Source organism: Megalobrama amblycephala, linkage group LG16 (assembly GCF_018812025.1).
Source record: "Megalobrama amblycephala isolate DHTTF-2021 linkage group LG16, ASM1881202v1, whole genome shotgun sequence".
NCBI lineage: Eukaryota > Metazoa > Chordata > Actinopteri > Cypriniformes > Xenocyprididae > Megalobrama > Megalobrama amblycephala.
The window spans coordinates 38,329,230-38,349,229 of NC_063059.1; the positions used below are offsets into that span (position 1 = coordinate 38,329,230).

At 33.8% G+C, this 20,000-nt stretch overlaps 3 protein-coding genes across 6 annotated transcripts in view; all 3 read left to right on the plus strand.

Annotated features, from left to right (window-relative positions):
• serpine2 (serpin peptidase inhibitor, clade E (nexin, plasminogen activator inhibitor type 1), member 2) overlaps positions 1–7,247 on the plus strand; it is a 12,849-nt gene extending 5,602 nt beyond the window's left edge. For 2 of the 4 annotated variants that reach the window (XM_048160699.1, XM_048160702.1), the window contains exons 4-9: positions 1,480–1,677; positions 2,331–2,529; positions 3,796–3,893; positions 6,396–6,482; positions 6,574–6,657; positions 6,769–7,247. In XM_048160699.1, the coding sequence (XP_048016656.1) occupies positions 1,480–1,677; positions 2,331–2,529; positions 3,796–3,893; positions 6,396–6,482; positions 6,574–6,657; positions 6,769–6,806 (704 nt within the window). In that variant the 3' untranslated portion in view covers positions 6,807–7,247. The remainder of the gene's footprint in view (positions 1–1,479; positions 1,678–2,330; positions 2,530–3,795; positions 3,894–6,395; positions 6,483–6,573; positions 6,658–6,768) is intronic. The other 2 variants (XM_048160700.1, XM_048160701.1) reach the window with 2 other exon arrangements.
• The window catches only part of LOC125248560 (NACHT, LRR and PYD domains-containing protein 12-like), a 1,264,817-nt gene that overhangs the window by 888,528 nt on the left and 356,289 nt on the right, over positions 1–20,000 (plus strand). The window lies entirely within an intron of this gene.
• wdfy1 (WD repeat and FYVE domain containing 1) overlaps positions 8,816–20,000 on the plus strand; it is a 17,700-nt gene continuing 6,515 nt past the window's right edge. The window contains exons 1-8 of the mRNA XM_048160691.1: positions 8,816–9,045; positions 13,183–13,250; positions 13,961–14,034; positions 16,076–16,130; positions 17,935–18,085; positions 18,708–18,820; positions 19,185–19,311; positions 19,801–19,906. Of these exons, the coding sequence (XP_048016648.1) occupies positions 8,909–9,045; positions 13,183–13,250; positions 13,961–14,034; positions 16,076–16,130; positions 17,935–18,085; positions 18,708–18,820; positions 19,185–19,311; positions 19,801–19,906 (831 nt within the window). The 5' untranslated portion in view covers positions 8,816–8,908. The remainder of the gene's footprint in view (positions 9,046–13,182; positions 13,251–13,960; positions 14,035–16,075; positions 16,131–17,934; positions 18,086–18,707; positions 18,821–19,184; positions 19,312–19,800; positions 19,907–20,000) is intronic.

Sequence of the window (20,000 nt, forward strand, 5' to 3'; positions counted from 1 at the left end):
TTTTTAATGTTATATATATGTATATGGGGCATTGACAATGAGTTTTATTAAGTGTTAACAGTGAGATTATGTGGTTGTTATAATCAATTAACACTGCTTATGTAATTTTTTTTTATAATATGGACAAAGTATATCACCAAAAAAGTCATTCGTTTTAACCAAAATTTCGGTTTTACAAAATTACAATTTTGGTTATAGCGAATGACGATATTTTCAAACAAAGCTAACAAGGCTGATATCTAGTTAGCAAAAGAACAATCAAACATTTTATATTTAGTATAAGTTTTTAAAATATTACAACATTTTCCATGTTTTATAGCAGTTGTACCGAATGACCTGATGTTTCGGGACGTGTATGAGCGAGTGAAAACATGAATTTTTCAAATAGTTAAGAGAGAGTTAGTTACTTTGCTTCACGACCATGTGGTCCTTTGCAGGTGTCTGAATGATGTCACATCCTGTCACATGATAATGACCACATGATCCAAAATGGTTCTTTTATATTGGTTACTCCGAATGACATCAATGAAATTAATTTTTCCGGACATTCTTTCTCATAACAAAGCAACAACTTCTACACATAATTTTAATACTTTTTTTTGCACTATATTGATATATGATGTTATAAAATCATGCCAGAATAAAAAATACATACATTTATTACATTTTAAGACATTATGATCACAAATGAAATGGCCGTATTGGCCTTTGGATGGTTAAACCGAATGACCTTTTGACACTTCAAAATCTTTAAAATACCTTTATATGTAGCAAAATATAATTAAAACCTTTTGGATTCAATAAAAGAGATCTAGTTGTACTCATTTTTTTTGTTTTTTATTATTATTAAGGCCTTTGGACAAAAAAATACCCATCACATCATTGACCCATATATATATATATATATATATATATATATATATATATATATATATATATATATTTTATTTCTTTAATTTATAGGAAGTATAAGTTTATCAATGACTGAAAACCAATATTTGGTTCCAATAAAACTTAATTTGTCTATTTGATTGTATTTATTCATTCGTCATATTTATTTATTTATGAATTAATTTTTATTAATTTTTATTTTAATTATTAATCAAGTTATATTTTTATCTTTAGTTATTTCAAGTTATATAAGAAAAATGATAAGAAAATATAGGCAAAATGATTGAAAATTAAGTTAAAGTTTATCAATAACTGAAAATTAAAATTTACCAAATTAAAAAATAACTTGTTTTATATAACAAAAACACAAATCAGGGTTTCAAAAATTGCAACTCTCATTCAAAATGAAAATAAAATAAAAACCAGCTGATATAATATTTAGTTAGTTCGACCTCCTGATGTTGTCCTTTCAGTAACCACTTGTTGAAGAAAAAACACTTTTCCCAGCAATATTTATAATATTAATGTTATATAAATATATGTAATATTATTTTATACTATGACCTGCTCTGTTTTGTTTTTTATCAGGCCATATTCCCAGTCTTGTCAATGCGGATATGTTCGATTCGGCTCTGACTCGTTTGGTGGCTGTCAATTCCATTTACTTCAAAGGCCTGTGGAAGTCCCGTTTCCAGGCCCAGAACACCAAACCCAGAAGCTTTACTGCAGGAGACGGAAAGTCATACAAAGTGCCCATGATGTCCCAGCTCTCTGTCTTCAACATGGGTGAGATAGTGTGATTTTCTTGTAGGTTGCATCAGATATTAAACTCACACACACAGAACTGAAAGATATTTCCTGCCACGTGATTCATGCCATTGACTGTCTGGATACGTGTGGAACTGTTTTCCAGAGACGACGATGCAATAAAAACGTGGCTACTCTTTAAATCGCTGGGAACGCTGGAGTATTTTAACTTTACAATTCCTCATAACCCAGGAGATGGGAATAAAAGGGTGCGAAATGTGAATTAATTGAATTCTAATGCAAAAGCCAAGAGTGTCTGGCCATCAACAGAAGGATTTCATCCATAAAAACACCAATTAACTTGAGTTTTTTTTACTAGTTTTGATATAAGCACTTTACGAGCAGAATAAAGTGTTTTATAGACCGTGCGAGAGGACTGCACTTATAAAGTTCACCGGGGTGACTGGGATATGATCCATACACACAAATGTTGAATATTGTTTTGAGGAACTTTTAAGTTCATAAAACTAATATTTAAAGAGGCCATAAGAAAGGCCCTTTTTCAAGCTCAAACAGCAACATTACACACTAAAGACATTAGAAAAGCATAATAGGGCCTCTTTAATAGTTGAGAGACCCAGTGTTCAGCATAAAGCCTGATCCGTGATGCCGTGTATTTGTTCTCTCTGCAGGTCAGGCCAGCACTCCAGCAGGTTTGAAGTATACAGTGATCGAGCTGCCGTATCATGGCAATAGCATGAGTATGTTCATTGCGTTGCCGTCAAATGAGGACACGCCCCTGTCAGCCATCTTGCCGCACATCTCCACAGCGACCGTCCAAAGCTGGACCAAACAGCTAAACCAGAGGAGGATGCGCTTCCTAATGCCAAAGTGAGACATGCTATCCTTTAATATTCACTTGGACTCGTCTTATTTTACCTCCAAATTAGTCATTTTTAAAGGCATCTTTTTGTATGCAGTGTTATTTTAGTATTATTTATATTATTATAGTATTTATTAATATTTTGAATTGGCTTTTTATTTTCAGTTTTCATATATATATATATATATATATATATATATATATATATATATGACATGAGGGTGTGTAAATGATGACAGAATATATATATATTTTTTGGTCTTTAGAAAACCTGAATTAGTTTAGCAAAGTGCAGAAATTCAGTGTTATGGAAGCTCATTTTTGCGACATAAGGTAAAAAAAGGCATTCTTTGATAAATCATATTTGTCACAATTATGAGATAAAAATGTTTATCATAACTGTCTTTATCTCAACATTTTGACTTTTTATGCTATAATCTTTTATCCCATTCCATAATTGACTTTTTATCTCATAATTATGACTTAGTATGCTATAATCTTGACTTTTATCTCATAATTATTTAATAATTTTGTCTTTTTATTTTATAACTGACTTAGTATATCAATTTTGACTGTCATAATATGACTTGGTATGTCATCATTTTGACTCTTTATGCTATAATCTTGACTTTTATCATAATTTTGACTCATAATTTTGACTTTTTATCTCATAATATGACTGTCATATTTTGATTTTTATTGCTATAATTTTGACCTTTATCTCATAATCTTGACTTGGTATGTCATCATTTTGACTTTTTATGATATAAAGTTGACTTTTATCTCATAATTTTGGCTTTCGTATCTCATAATTGACTTCTTATGTCATGTAATATGACTTTTTATGTTATTGTAGCAACTTTTATCTCATAATTTTGTCATAATTTCGCCTCTTTATCTCGTAACTTTGACTTAGTATATCATCGTTTTGACTGTCATAATTGATGTTTATTCTCATTATGACTTAGTATGTCATAATTTTAACTTGGTATGTCATAATTTTCACTTTTTATGATATAATCTTGACTTTTATCTAATAATTTTGACTTCTGTATCATAATTTCGACTTTTTATGTCATATAGCATGACTGTTTATCTAGTATTTTATTTTATTTCATTGCAGCTTTATTTCAGTTATACTGAAAATTATTTTTTGAAAGTTAATAACGCTGGTCTGATCTGTACTGAATCTGACATACTTTGTGGACTCATTATTTGCTGAACCAAGCCAAGCACCTCTAATGGTTTCTGTCTGTTTCTTCTTCTTCGAGTAGATTCACAGCCGAGCAAGAGGTGGATTTGGAGGCTCCTCTTAAAGCGATGGGAATCAAAGACATCTTCAGTCAGAACAAAGCTGATTTCAGACACCTGAGTGAGTGACAGCTGTCAGTCGTGCACAGATCATTTCCTGTGCATATGTTTGGGCTTGAACTAATGATATCGTTGGTTGTTGACTGTGAACTTCAGCCGCATGAATCCCGTCTCTCAGTGGAGTGTGAAAATGAGTCAGAGTGACAGTGTTAGAGCGCTGGTCACCATCCAGAGGAGCTCCCAGCGCCGCACGGCTCCACACGATCTCTAAAGACACAATTCTCCTCAAAGCCTTTGCTTTATTGCCATTATTCATGCTGTTAAACCACAAACTTTAACCTGAATTGCTGCAAGCAGTGAATCACTGTGCCTTTTCTACTTTAACCTACAAAGAAAAGTTAAATAGGGCAAAGCTTAAAGCCATAGTTCTCCCAGAAATGAAATCTATCATCATTTACTCACACACACGTTATTATGTTTTCAATGGAACACAAAAGGAGATTTTTTTTTCTCTCCATACAGTCTGTCGTGCCCCAAATAGGATCAAAAATGATCATAAAAGCTCTTTTTGGAGCTTGACAGGCACTATGAAATATCATTGTATGGACTATAGAAGAAAGTCATACAGGTTTGGAACCATGTGAAGATGAGGAAATGATGACAAAATGTTTCTTTGACAGCATTTAAAGCCCTTTCTATTCTTAAACCTTGATTTTAGGCGTTTAGAAATGCCAAATTATTTTAACAAGGGCAGAAATTCAGTGTTATGGAAGCTCATTTCCGCCACATTACAAAAAAAAGTCATGATCAGTCATAATTATGACATAAAAAGTCAAAATTATGAGATACTAATTCATTATTATGGCAGTCTGATTTTTTCATAATTATGACAGTTGAATTTTTCTCAATTTTTCTCATGTTGACTCATTATTATTTATGAATTTGTATCTCATAATTGACTTAAAATTTTAACTTTTTATCTCATTATGACTTAGCATCTCATAGTTACAAATTTTTATCTCATAATATTGACTTTTTGTCATAAATTTTGGCTTTTACTCCCATAATTATTACTTAGTATCTCATAATTACAACTTTTTATTCGATAATTTTACATTTTTGTCATGATTATGACTTTTTATGTCATAGTTATGACTTAGTATCTTATAGCTACAACTTTTTGTCATAATTTCGTCTTTTTGTCATAATTTTTGTCTTTTATTCTCATAGTTATTAGTATCTCGTAATTACAACTTTTTATGTCATAAATTTGAATTTCTGTCATAATTATGACTTTTATATCATAGGTTTGACTTAGTATCTTATAGTTACAACTTTCTGTCATAATTTTGTCTTTGTCATATTTTTCTTTTATTCTCCGTTATCACTTAGTATCTCATAATTACAACTTTTTGTCATAATTTCGTTTTTTTGTCATAATTTTTGTCTTTTATTCTCATAGTTATTAGTATCTCATAATTACAACTTTTTGTCATAAATTTGAATTTCTGCCAATAATTATGACTTATATCATGGTTATGACTTAATATCTTATAGTTACAACTTTTTGTCATAATTTTGTCTTTGTCATATTTTTTGTCTTTTATTCTCATAGTTATTACTTAGAAAGCTGTAACTATGAGATAGTCATAATTTCAACTTTTTATTTTTATTATTTTATGATTTTTTTTAAATCATAGGTTTGACTTGGTATCTTATAGTTACAACTTTTTGTCATAATTTTTGTCTTATTCTCAACTTTTTTTTAGATTAGTTACATTATTATATGTTAGTTATATTTGTTAAATCATAGGTTTGACTTATCTCATAATTATAACTTTGTCATATTTTCACGTTTTTGTCATAATTATGACTTCATATCATAATTATGACTTAGTATCTGTTACTTTTTGTCACAATCAACTTTTTGTCAACTGCTTGGGTTTTATTATCATAATTAGCACTTAGTATCTCATAATTACAACTATTTATGTCATTATTATTATTGACTCATAATCATAATTATAATCATGATTTATTATCTCATAATTTCTTCATTTTATGTTATAATTGACTTTAATTGACTGATGTTAGAATTATGATTTACCAAAGCATGATTTTGTGTGTGTGGTGGAAATGGGCTTCCATCCAATGTTTAAAGAATCAAGCTGAAAATATCAGAAATGGCATCTGTGGAAAAATGAGAGGGACAAATATGAATACATACTAAAGTACAGAGAGAGAGAAAGACAGAATAAAAGAAGATTAATATTAACTAGAAGAAGGAAGGAAGGAAGAGGTTTTGCAAGCATTGTAGGCCAACCTGGACCTGCAGTCTGAAGTGTTTTGTTCTGTTGCCCCTGTGTGGCCGTCTGATGCAATCACATGACTGTCTTCTGGTGGACTGATGAAATTGGGATGTGCAAGTCAGCTCTATATTAGCTGAATACAAATATCAGCCCTCTGTGTTCATGTATGATTATGAATAATAATAACTTATACATAACACAATAAATGCTCATAAATGTTATAAGTGTAGTCTTTATGTTTGTGTATGTAACAGGTTCGGAGTTTGTTTATGTGTCCAAAGCGCTTCAGAAGGCCAAGATCGAGGTCAATGAGGATGGGACCAAAGCCTCTGCTGCCACAAGTAAGATACTGTGTCATAAATGTTTTAATATCAACTCACAATCACTGGACGTCCAGCGAGACCCTTCATCTGTGGTCATCTCTCATTTCAGCTGCAATCTTGCACGCCCGATCTTCTCCTCCGTGGATGGCTGTGGACAGACCGTTCCTGTTTCTCATCAGACACAATCCTACAGGTACACACACACAGCTCACACACTGTTTATGGTTCTTTATCTGTTTTATAATTATTAATCTGTAAGATTAAAATGTCCTGACTGTGAAATCTGATACCGTTCTCTTCTCAGGAACCATTTTGTTTGCTGGCCAGATCAACAAACCTTGAGCCAGAGATCAGAGGGGGTTCTTCCTCAGACATACACACGCACGCACGCACACACACACACACACACACACACACACACACACACACACACACACACGCACACACGCACGCACGCACACTGATATATTAAACTTTTGTCCTGGACTGCGTGTTCTGTACCCATTCAATTTCTCATGTGTCTTTTTACCCTCATTTTTACTTCGTCTTTGTATTGCATTGCTGTTATCTTTATATACTTGGGGAATATTTTCTAAGATTTTATACATGGTTTATAATTTGTCTCTAATGCAAACTTTCTCACAAAATGTGTGCAACTTAAATGCTGTCATAACTTTTGTTTAACTTTAACTGAGAATTGTTTTTATTTTATTTTATTTGTCATATTAACAATACATTTTCCTGCATTGAGTCATATTTTATTAAATAAGGTACTTAAACTGGTTCACCTTGTCTTTTTTAACTTTCAGACTTTTACATTTTACAATATTTGTTATTTAATAAAGTATACTCAATTTACTAGTTTTGTTGCTTTTGTAGTTTTATTATGCTTGATTATAGACCTATAAGACAACAACAATAAAACATTAATGAAATGTTTCTTTAAAAAACACTGATATAATACTAAGACACTATCAATTGGCAAGGCAAGTAAATGGTGATAATGTTCAGAACAAATAAATTTTTTTTATATTTAGTCTATATTAATGTTAGGCTTTATTACATAAAATGATCTAAAAAATAATTTGTAAATAATTTAACTTAAAGGGTTAGTTCACCCAAAAATTTAAATTCTGTCATTTATTACTCACCCTCATGCCGTTCCACACCCATAAGACCTTCGTTCATCTTCAGAATGCAAATTAAGATATTTTTGTTGAAATCCGATGGCTCAGTGAGGCCTCCATAGGGAGCAATGACATTTCCTCTCTCAAGATCCATTAATGTACTAAAAACATATTTAAATCAGTTCATGTGACTACAGTGGTTCAATATTAATATTATAAAGCAACGAGAATATTTTTGGTGCACCAAAAAAGCAAAATAACAACTTATTTAGTGATGGCCGATTTCAAAACACTGCTTCAGGAAGCTTCGGAGCATAATGAATCAGTGTATCGAATCAGCGGTTCAGAGCGCCAAAGTCACGTGATTTCAGCAGTTTGGCGGGTTTGACACGCAATCCGAATCATGATTCGATACACTGATTCATTATGCTCCGAAGCTTCCTGAAGCAGTGTTTTGAAATCGTTCATCACTAAATAAGTAGTTATTTTGTTTTTTTGGCGCTCCAAAAATATTCTTGTCGCTTTATAATATTAATATTGAACCACTGTGCTCACATGAACTGATTTAAATATGTTTTTAGTACATTAATGGATCTTGAGAGAGGAAATGTCATTGCTCCCTATGCAGGCCTCACGGAGCCATCGGATTTCAACTAAAATATCTTAATTTGGGTTCCTAAGATTAACGAAGGTCTTACGGGAGTGGAACGACATGAGGGTGAGTAATAAACGACAGAATTTTCATTTTTGGGTGAACTAACCCTTTAATGTGATAATTTAAAATTGTACAGTGTTAAAGGGATAGTTCAACCATTTTTGAAGAATGTCAGTAACCAAATAGTTGAGCTCCATTGACTTCCATAGTAAGAAAAAAAAAAAAATACTATGGAAGTCAACGGGGTCCATCAAATGTTTGGTTACCGACATTCTTCAAAATATTTTATTTTGTGTTCAGCAGAAGAAATAAATTCATTCAGGTTTGGAACAACTTAAAGGTGAGTAAATTATGACACAATTTTCTTTTTTGGGTGAACTATCCCTTTAAATATCACGCGATAGACGTTAATATAATAAAACGAATACTTAATAATAATTATTATAAGCGAATTATATAATAAACAAGTATTCGTATATAATTGTTAATTTATAAATAATTTAATCATACACAATATTACAAAGTAGTTGATTGTATTTTACAGGCGCGTTTTCACGGAGTGTTACGGTGCCTCGCGCTGTTTCGGTTGAACTTCCTCAACGCTCAGCTGACTCGAGAGGAGGAATCATCATCACACGGGGGGAATCAAGGGAAAAACAGCCATGGCGGCGGAGATCCACTCGAGGCCTCAGAGCTCCAGACCCGTCCTGCTGAACAAGATCGAGGGCCACAGCGACAGCGTGAACACGGCCGTGCTGATCCCGAAAGAGGATGGCGTTATCACGGTCAGCGAGGACAGGTACAGCCGGTGTTTACACGAACACATGATGACAACGCTGAAATCAACACTTGGTTTATTTATCTGTTTATTTGTTTACATCGTACAAGTGTTACTATAGTGGTGCCACGGTAATACCATGGTACTAAAGGATTACCATGTTTATATAGGGTATTTCCATGATACATCATGACACTGTTTTGAACAAGAACTTCACAAGCTAGATTGTTGCTTGAAAACTTCAGATTTGAGGATGAATTATGAATTACTATAGCATTCATAGCTTCCCATAGTCAACATTGTTACTACAGTAAAACTGTGGTAAGTGTGTATTTACCATAACTGTCATCATGTGACCACAAATCAAAAGCAGAATGATTCTTTAACTTTCTCAGTGTTTGAAGATCTTGTTAATTTACGTTGGGTTTACACTATCAATGATTCTAGTATATGAAAGCAACTTTTGTAAGACATTATGACATAAAAAGTCGAAATTCTGTCATATTTATGAGATGAAAAGTTTAAATTATGACAAAAAGACTTTCTAAGACTTTTCATCTCATAAATATGACTTAGTATGTCATAATTATGTCTTTTGCACTTATTTCAAGTATGATATGCTAGATTACAGGCCAAAATACTAATGTATTATTTATTACTACTATGGATTATTATAGTTATTGTTGTGGTAGCTTGATATATACACCGTTATCATCAAAAAATAATTTAAAATGACTGATTTACTGTCAAGGACATCCCATATTAATGAATTATCTTGGCATAATAGTTGATTACCATGGTAATTTGGACACGTTTTACTTGTTTACATAGATATTGTGCTCCATTTAAATGTCTTTTTGGATAATATGTATATTGGATAATATGATAATTTGTGTTGTTCACATGGTTTATATGAGGAAAACCTGCTGGAAAATACAACTTAAAGGGTTAGTTCACCCAAAAATGAAAATAATGTCATTAATTACTCACCCTCATGCCGTTCCACACCTGTACGACCTTCATTAATCTTCCAAACACAAATTAAGATATTTTTGTTGAAATCTGATAAGGCCTGCATAGGGAGCAATGGCATTTCCTCTCTCAAGATCCGTTAATGTACTAAAAACATATTTAAATCAGTTCATGTGAGTACAGTGGTTCAATATTAATATTATAAAGCGACAAGAATATTTTTGGTGCACCAAAAAAAAATAAATAAATAACGACTTATTTAGTGATTGCCGATTTCAAAACACTGCTTCAGGAAGCATCAGAACACAATGAATCTTTTGTGTCGAATCAGTGATTCGGATCGCGTGTCAAACCGCCAAACTGCTGAAATCACGTGACTTTGGCGCTCCGAACCGCTGATTTGATACACTGATTCATTATGCTCCGATGCTTCCTGAAGCAGTGTTTTGAAATCGGCCATCACTATATAAGTTTTATTTTGTTTTTTTTGGCGCAGCAAAAATATTCTCGTTGCTTTATAATATTAATATTGAACCACTGTACTCACATGAACTGATTTAAATGATGTTTTTAGTACCTTTATGGATCTTGAGAGAGGAAATGTCATTGCTGGCTATGCAGGCCTCATTGAGCCATCGGATTTCAACAAAAATATCTTAATTTGTGTTCTGAAGATTAATGAAGGTCTTACGGGTGTGGAACGGCATGAGGGTGAGTAATAAATGACATTATTTTCATTTTTGGGTGAACTAACCCTTTAAACCAGCCTAAGTTGGTTTGCTGGTCTTTAAGCATGACCAGGCTGGTTTTAAACAGCCTTTTTTAATAGTGTTACAGGGGTTTTGGATATTTGTCAGTGTAAAAGCCTTTTTCTTTGAGCAGTGACGTTGGTTAAGTTCCTCTCAGGATGAGCACATCAGTGCTTGCTTTGTTTCTGCAAGGCTTGAAATCATATCTGATTTCGCCATGCATTTCAACAGACTCGTCTTAATGTTTTAAAAGAATGACATCCTTGTAAAATGGGATTTAAACATCATTTAAATGCTTAAAAATGATCAATCAGCTAGAGAGGAGCTCAAGAGTTCAATGCGTTAGAAAATGTTTTGGTCCAGAAAAGAGTTTTAATTAATTCAGAGAAGTTTAAAGCATTCTGGTAAGGCAAAACCATGTTAGTGGAGGTACATGTGTGATCATGTCCTGATTATCTCTCTAAGAGCAGATGCACAAACATATGATACGCTTGAGATTTTAGCAGGAATTGAAACTAAATGAACTGAGAGTTCAGCTGCTCCGGCGACACGTCTGCATGACCATCACACTTCAGAGGGTTTTTTATTTATTTATTTATTTTTTTGTTATATTATAGTATGAATGCTCTCCACATATAGTATACGTTCATCAAATACTTTCACTTCAGGTCCACTAAATCCCAGCGTCAGCCCAATCACAAGTACCGGTACTAAGGAAGAAACCTATACATATGAGCCTGACAAAATTTTAAAAATAATTTTAAAGAGAAACGTCAGATGGACGTTTTGCATCTGACGTCTTCATATAAATATTTAAGTTAGATGTGTGAAATACATTGTTAGATGCAATTAATCGTTTTGACAGTACTTATTATATATATTTATATATATTATATATATTTTTTTTACAGTCTATGATATACACATTGTGTTATATTTACATTATATTACATATTATATTATCTATTTTATATGTGTGTGTTTGTGTGTGTATATATGCATATATATTATGTATTTACAAACTTATGTTAAATGCAATTAATTGTGATTAATCGATTTGACAGCACTAATATTTATATATATATATATATATATATATATATATATATATATATATATATATAGTAGTCAGGGCAGATGTGCATATTTGTATTAAAAAACATTGTAACAATTTATATATTTAACATATTATAATATGATTAGTGCTGTTAAATCGATTACTTGCATCTAACAAACATTTGTAAATATGTAATATATACACATACACACACACACACACATATATATATATATATATATATATATATATATATATATATATATATAGGCAACACTTTTGTTTTTGCCCTCATTTTTCATGAGCTGAACTCAAAGATCTAAGTCATTTTCTATGAGCACAAAAGGCCTATTTCTCTCAAATATTGTTCACAAAACAGCTCTGGTGGACATTCCTGCAGTCAGCATGCCAATTGCACGCTCCCTCAAAACTTGTGGCATTGTGCTGTGTGATAAAACTGCACCTTTTAGAGTGGCCTTTTATTGTGGCCAACCTAAGGCACACCTGTGCAATAATCATGCTGTCTAATCAGCATCTTGATATGCCACACCTGTGAGGTGGATGGATTATCTCGGCAAACATATACACACACACAGTCAAACCAAAACTTATTCAGACACTTTGATCTGACCATGTTTTGCTTAAGTGTTATCTCACACAATTAAGATTCATTTTTTCTGACAAAGTTTAAAGGGTTAGTTCACCCAAAAATGAAAATTCTGTCATTTATTTCTCACCCTCATGCCGTTCCACACCTGTAAGACCTTCGTTAATCTTCAGAACACAAATTAAGATATTTTTGTTGAAATCCGATGGCTTAGTGAGGCCTTCATAGCCAGCAATGACACTTCCTCTCTCAAGATCCATTAATGTACTAAAAACATATTTATTCAGTGTTTTGAAATCGGCCATCACTGTATAAGTCGTTATTTTGTTTTTTTAGCGCACCAAAAATATTCTCGTCGCTTTATAATATTAATATTGAACCACTGTACTCACATGAACTGATTTAAATATGTTTTTAGTACATTAATGGATCTTGAGAGAGAAAATGTCATTGCTCCCTATGGAGGCCTCACGGAGCCATCGGATTTCAACTAAAATATCTTAATTTGTGTTCCGAAGATTAACGAAGGTCTTACGGGTGTGGAACGGCATGAGGGTGAGTAATAAATGACAGAAACTCTGAGATCTTGTCATATTTTATTAACATTTTTTTTTAAACTATAGTGAATAAACTGGATTAATGAATGAAATGTTCAAGGTGTCTGAATAAATTTTGGTTTGACTGTATATATATATATATATATATATATATATATATATATATCTTATATGGCATTGCATGTTTTATTTGAATGTTGTTTGTGTTTATTTCAGGACGATTCGAGTTTGGCTGAAGCGGGACAGTGGACAGTACTGGCCCAGCATCTACCACACTGTGTCCTGTGAGTGTCATTATTCCATCATTGACTCACTCTTAAGTTGTTCCTATACATATTTAGCATAATGTTCACGCTGTACTTTTCTACACAATGAAAGTGAATGGGATCTCAAATACGGCGAGATCAGGTTTGACGTGAATGAGCATCATCAGTTGTGAAGTAAATTAACCAAAAGAAAAATAATACATTTTTAACACACAGTCTTCACATGCAATGGTATGGTTGCTATGGTAACTCGATCTGTTACCATAGCAACCATACCATCCCCTTTATATCTCACGTACTGTACGTTCACCAGTAAGAGCACCATTGCTCTTTTTGTTTGAGCTGATTGACATGTCCAATTCCATCTGGATCTGTGTTTGAGAAAGTAAATTGAGAAAAAGTAGGAGTGTTGGAGAAAAATGGTTCAGTTATCTTAGCTTTAATGTATTTTTATTTTAGTTTCAGTTTTGGTAATTGTAGTACTTCAGCTCATTTATTTCCTGTAGCTGTGAAGGCAACATTTCTCATTTTCTTTTAAGCTTAAGTTTTTCATCTGTGTTATTTTATTTTAGCTTTATTTCAGTTAACAAAATGGTTTTTAATGGTTTTAGTTAACAAAAAATTACCTCGTTCAGAAACGGTTGTTGTTTTAGTTCCAGTAGTAGCACAGAAATGACACCAGCAGAAATCTCAGAGGAAGTGGGTCAAGTGTTTCTGTTTCTGTTCAGCTCCGTGCTCCTGTATGTCATATCATCATGAGAGCAGGCGGATCTTCATAGGACAGGACAATGGAGCTGTTGTGGTAAGTGTCACTGTATCGCCCCCCGAGGGCTGAAGTGTTTTCAAATGGTGAAGATTATGTCTCTTCATACACTTGTGCTCAGGGCAGCTCTGTGTATTTGTGTATTAAAGGGGGTTTATTATGCTTTTTTCCATGTTCATCTTTCTTTAGTGTGTAGTGTTGCTGTTTGAGCTTGAAAAAGCTCTGCAAAAGTTCCTCCAGCAGGAGTTACTCTCTATATCAGTGTCACTGTTTCTGAACTCCCTGAATCGCCTCCATTTTAGTCTTGAGTTTCTTCCAGGAATAAACACATCACAATATTCCTCATTTAAATAATTCCTAACAAAGGCATATGCAAAATAAAGGGGCGGAGCCTGGTTGAGTTAGTTAGTAGTGTGCTGAAACTTGCAGTTATGGTAAGGGGCGGGACATTTCCCAAACACGTTCGAAGCACTCGACCAGTCACAACGCACTGGTCCAGCCGACCAATCAGAGCACATTGTGCTTTTCAAAAGGAGGGGCTTCATAGAGACAGGAACTAAACAGAAGGCGTTTCTCAATGTCAAGGAAGGATCCTCGGAAGCCAGAATTTCGAGGATGCTACGTCATCGACATCTGTCGAAGGACTGTTCCAATGTCGAGGATCCTCGGAATTTCAAACAAGGACTGAGTCCTTCATTCGAAAAATATCCCATATACAGGAAAGGATGCATATGTGTAGCCTTAGCGCTCTTCGCGCTCTAAAATCACCCACAATCCTATGCGCGCAGCTTTGCAATCTTGTTCAAAAAATTACAAAAAAATGTCGGGCGTTAGCGGACAATATGCTTTCAAATGTAAGTATATTTACGTTACCAAACATTTGTTATAACTGTAGTAAATATGTCAGATAAATAAAGTTTAACATTTAAATGCCAGTACAAATTACTACCGTATTGATATTATAAATTATTCAAATACAAATTATGTTATTGATGGCTAACTGAACCGGACCATCATTTAACAATTGTTAGCTTGGTTGCCGTCACCGGCATTTCTTTTAACTTTTCACTGACGTAACGTGCACTTGCTAGTCTGTTCCATTTACGTGTTCTCCGAATGCTAAAGAGGAGCCTCGCCTAGCCTCTGAAGGAAGTGACTTGGAAGGACCAGTCCTGCCAAGGAAGTATCCTTGACATTGAGAAATGCCTAGAGTGTTACTGACAGACTGAGAAGAGAGGAGCTGCAACAATGGAGAATATGGGAAAAATAATGTGTTTTTTGAACGTTCAAGCATGAAAACCTGTTCTAGTAGAGCCCAAAAGCCATAAACATTTTCAGATCATTTTCTTGCCTTCATGTCGTTCCCAACCTGTATGGTTTTCTGCGGAGAACAAAAGGAGATGTTTTGCTGAACATTCACACTGCCCTTTTTACATACAATTGACAAAAAAAAAAAAATAATTAGGTATAACCAAGACTGCATTTATTTGATCAAAATACAGTAAATACAGCAATATTGTAAAATATTATTGCAGTTTAAAATAAGATAATATATTGTAAAATGCAATTTATTCCTGTGATCAAAGCTGAATTTTCAGCATCATTACTCCAGTCTTCAATGTCACATGATCCTTCAGAAATCAAATTTTGGCAGAAATGGTTGCATTTCTTTCATGATTCTTTGATGAATAGAAGCTGACAACAGCATTTATTTGAAATAGGAACTTTTGTAACACTATAAATGTCTTTACTGTCACTTTTGATCAATTCATTGCCTACTTGCTGAATAAAAGTATTAATTTCTTAAAAATAATCTTCTGAAGTATAGTTTATAAAGGGACTGTGGACAAAAACACCATGAAAGTAATCAGAAGACTTGAAATAAATGCATAAATGGTGTTTTTTTGTCCTTATTTATGTCTTGAGTGTCCCGATCACTGTATGGGAAAGCTCTCGGTTTGTGTTTCACAAAAATATGAATGTCATCTGGGTTTGTAGTCACATGAGGTTGAGTAAGTGGTTAACCCGTTGAGTAATTCATGCAGTTTTTCTGTAATGTTCTTTCTTCTGTGTTTCACAGGAGTTCCTCATCTCAGAAGATTTCAACAAAATGAACCATGTGAAAACATACCCAGGTAAAAACAGACACTTATGCGTTATTTCCATTAGAGTTCTCTCACACACTTTAGATGATGGGCTGGATTTCCCTTCCAGCAGAGCGCTGAAGTGTGTTTGTGCGGCACGTGTGCTCTCGGTCCCCTGAGTGTGTTTCCTTGAGAGAGAAAAACACACACGCTACACTACTTTCCTTTGGCCCACCCAATCACTTGAGGATCATTTGTTCTTTCCCAGCATGCCCTGGGGCTAAGACTCCCATGTGAGCTCTCAATAGACACTAGACACTCGCACACAAGATGATTATGACTGGATGAGTCAGAGCAGCTCTGGAAAATGTGTCTGGAGAAAACCGGACAATGCCAGGAAAGTGTGTGTGTGTGTGTGTGTGTGTGTGTGTGTGTGTGTGTGTGTGTGTGTGTGTGTGTGTGTGTGTGTGTGTGTGTGTGTGTGTAAGAGAGACGAACAGTATTCTGGCTAATAATATTTTAGTTGACCTAATTTGTATGAATTAGTTGGTATTGTGATCTGCATTATGTTTCTTTCAGATCAAACACAGTTACACTGTTAGTTGCTCTACCAGGACACACAATGACATCATCAGACGATGACATCAACTCACAAACATCTCAACACACACAATACTCTCTGATTAGGGACGTGAATCAGATCACAAAAGTGTGTGTTTGAGTGCAGAATCTTAATAATCCACATGATGTGCAGTTCAGCAGAGCATAGTTCATTGAATACCGTATCCCACAATGCAATTTGCTCAACGTCATCTTCTGTTTCCAGTGTCACGAATGAACCAGTTGAACCAAACTCATTTTTTTTGATTGGACTGCCAAAGGTTAAGACATTTGTCCTGAAATCATTACAGTTAATAAACATTAAATTAAAATACTAAATATATATTTTAAATTAACTAAAAATGCATGCAAAACTCAAATATTAATATTTTGAATTAGATTTTATTTTTATATTTTCTTTTTTCATTTTATCTTTTGTAGGCTAATTAGTTTTTTTGGCTTTTGTCATTTTTATTAGTTTTATTTTTTCTTTATATCACTGTTTAGGCTTAATTTATTTTTATTTAAGTTTTACTTTTATTTAGATTTTATATATATATATATATATATATATATATATATATATATATATATATATATATATATATATATATATATATATATATATATTTCAGTTAGTTGACTAGGCATTGTTTCTTTTTTTTTCATCTTTTTTTATTCATTTTATTTCATCTTTATTTCTATTAACAAAACAGTTTTTAGTAGTTTTCGGTAACAATAATAACTCTAATGTGGTCATGTGACAACAATGTAGCTTGCTAGTGTTTATCATGCATTCTGCAGACAGTTTCACATACTATTTAAAAGAGAACCTAGTAGGAAGTATATACTACACAGTACGCTAGTGTTCCATTCCTAACATATGTTGTGTCCCAAATGACGCACTATACACTATACACTCTGTACTCAACTGTGTAGTGTGAACTTCAGTAAGGTTATTTTGTCATTCAACATCAGCGTCTGTTATAGCCCCTCCCCCTCCGCTACGCAATTAAAGCTGTGACAGTCAAGAGCATGAAGTGTCCAACATTCCACACTTCGTTTTTTCAGTTAATTAAGTGCATCATCTGGGTATTTAAAGTTCTTTTTGGAATTTTCAGTATGAACATTCTACTCAGTATTTATACTACAAAATTCAATAGAATCCTGCATTAGTACATGAACTGGGACGCACATGTAGTCTCAGACCCTTTGAACTTTGATCCTCACCGTGTGTGTGTGTGTGTGTGTGCAGCCCATCAGAACCGTGTGTCGGACCTCATCTTCTCTCTGGAGAGTCAGTGGGTGATCAGTACGGGTCATGATAAAAGCGTCAGCTGGATGAGCAGTCAGAGCGGCTCTATGCTGGGACGCCACAGCTTCGGCTCATGGGCTTCCTGTTTACAGTATCCTTGACTCCAGTCTCTCCCTGAGAAATATTTCTAATGCTTTTTTACATTTTATGCATGTGATTTCTGTGGATCGCAGTGGTTTCTGTAGTGGTTGTGTGCTGTGTTGGAGATAACGTGACCTAATCAAATGTTATTCATAATTTTTTATATTATTATTAATTATATTGAAACATCTTCTGCTACCCAAGGTGCATTTATTTGATCAAATATAGTCAAAACACTGTGATATATTATTACAATTTAAAAGAACTGTTTTCTATGTGAATATACATGTTAAAATGTAATTTATTTCTGTGATCAAAGCTGAATTTTCAGCATCATTACTCCAGTCTTCAGTGTCACATGATCCTTCAGAAATCATTCTAATATGATGATTTGATGCTCAAGAAACATTTATGATTATCAATGTTGAAAACAGTTGTGCTGATTCATATTTTTGTTCTGTTAATGGATATTTAGTCCCTGAATGTCTTTCAAAGACATTTTCATTAATTAGATTAATTATACATTTTAATGGACTGGCAAATTATTTAGTGTCCTAAACTGCTTTAAATACACTTTTTGTTATTAGGATTATTTCCTCTGTTCTGTGTTGTTTTCTTGACTACATACACAGATATGATAATGATACCCAGCATGCCTTTGTGGGAGATTATTCAGGGCAGATCACTCTACTGAAACTGGATGAACAGTCGTGTTCTGTCATCACCACACTAAAGGGCCATGAAGGTAACACACCTACAAATACATGTTTACTCTGCTATCTGAATGAGGACAGCATATATATATATATATATATATATATATATATATATAAGACCCCAATATACTCACTTTTTGTTCTTCGATTTCACTTGAAGTATATCAGGGCATTTATAATCCACATTTAGCAGTTTAGGGCTAAATGTAGTCAGATTTATCTCGCTTTTGAGGACAGTTTTGTCTCCAAACTATAGTTTGCTTTTTCTGAACACATACACACACATCTTAGTGTCTTTTGTAACTGGTTTCAAAGTTTTGTGAAAGAAAAGCAACTGATTTCACACTGAGCTTTTCCCTTAACACCCTTATGTCTGTCTGTGTGTCTCTGTAGGTAGTGTTGCTGCGTTATATTGGGATCCGGTTCAGAGGTGGCTGTTTTCTGGAGCGTCTGATCACAGTGTGATCATGTGGGACATTGGTGGCAGACAAGGACGCACATTACTACTGCAGGGACACCAGTGAGAGACACACACACACACACACACACACACTTGACACAGTAATAGCCCTAATGAAACATTGCTATATAAGAGCTGCCAGGCTGTGAATGGCATAAGAAACCAAAATTGAGAAATATGGGAATTGAGAAGTATTTTATATTCATTTTCAGTTCCATTTCTTTAAAAGAAAATACTGAAAGTGAATGATCTTCATGAGTTTGTTACATTAACAATCTTTGAGCAGGTGCATTCTTCTAAAATATATCAGTCTGGACATGTCTGAGCCCTTAGATTCAAATTCAAAAGATGTAAGAGAGAACATGGGTTCCTTATCACAAAATAAATCACTTCAGAGTGATACAAGACCTTTATGGGGTTTAATTTGTTGTAATGACCGTCTGACTGTACATTTATGTCCTGTATATTTCATAGATACTTACAAAATAAGGTTTTGAACTGTAGTGTATGTAGGAATAATCAGTCATTTTGTCTCTGTCTGTGTCTCAGTGAGAAGGTCCAGGCGTTGAGGTATCTGCCTCTGACCCATCAGCTGGTGTCCTGCTCTGCTGACGGAGGAATAACAGTGTGGAACATGGAAACAACACGAGAAGAGGTACTTGACGTAAAATGGCCGTATATGTCATAGCTGTCGCTATTTCATGTTTTAGCATGGCTTGAACGCTGTATTGACCAATCAGCATCCTGGA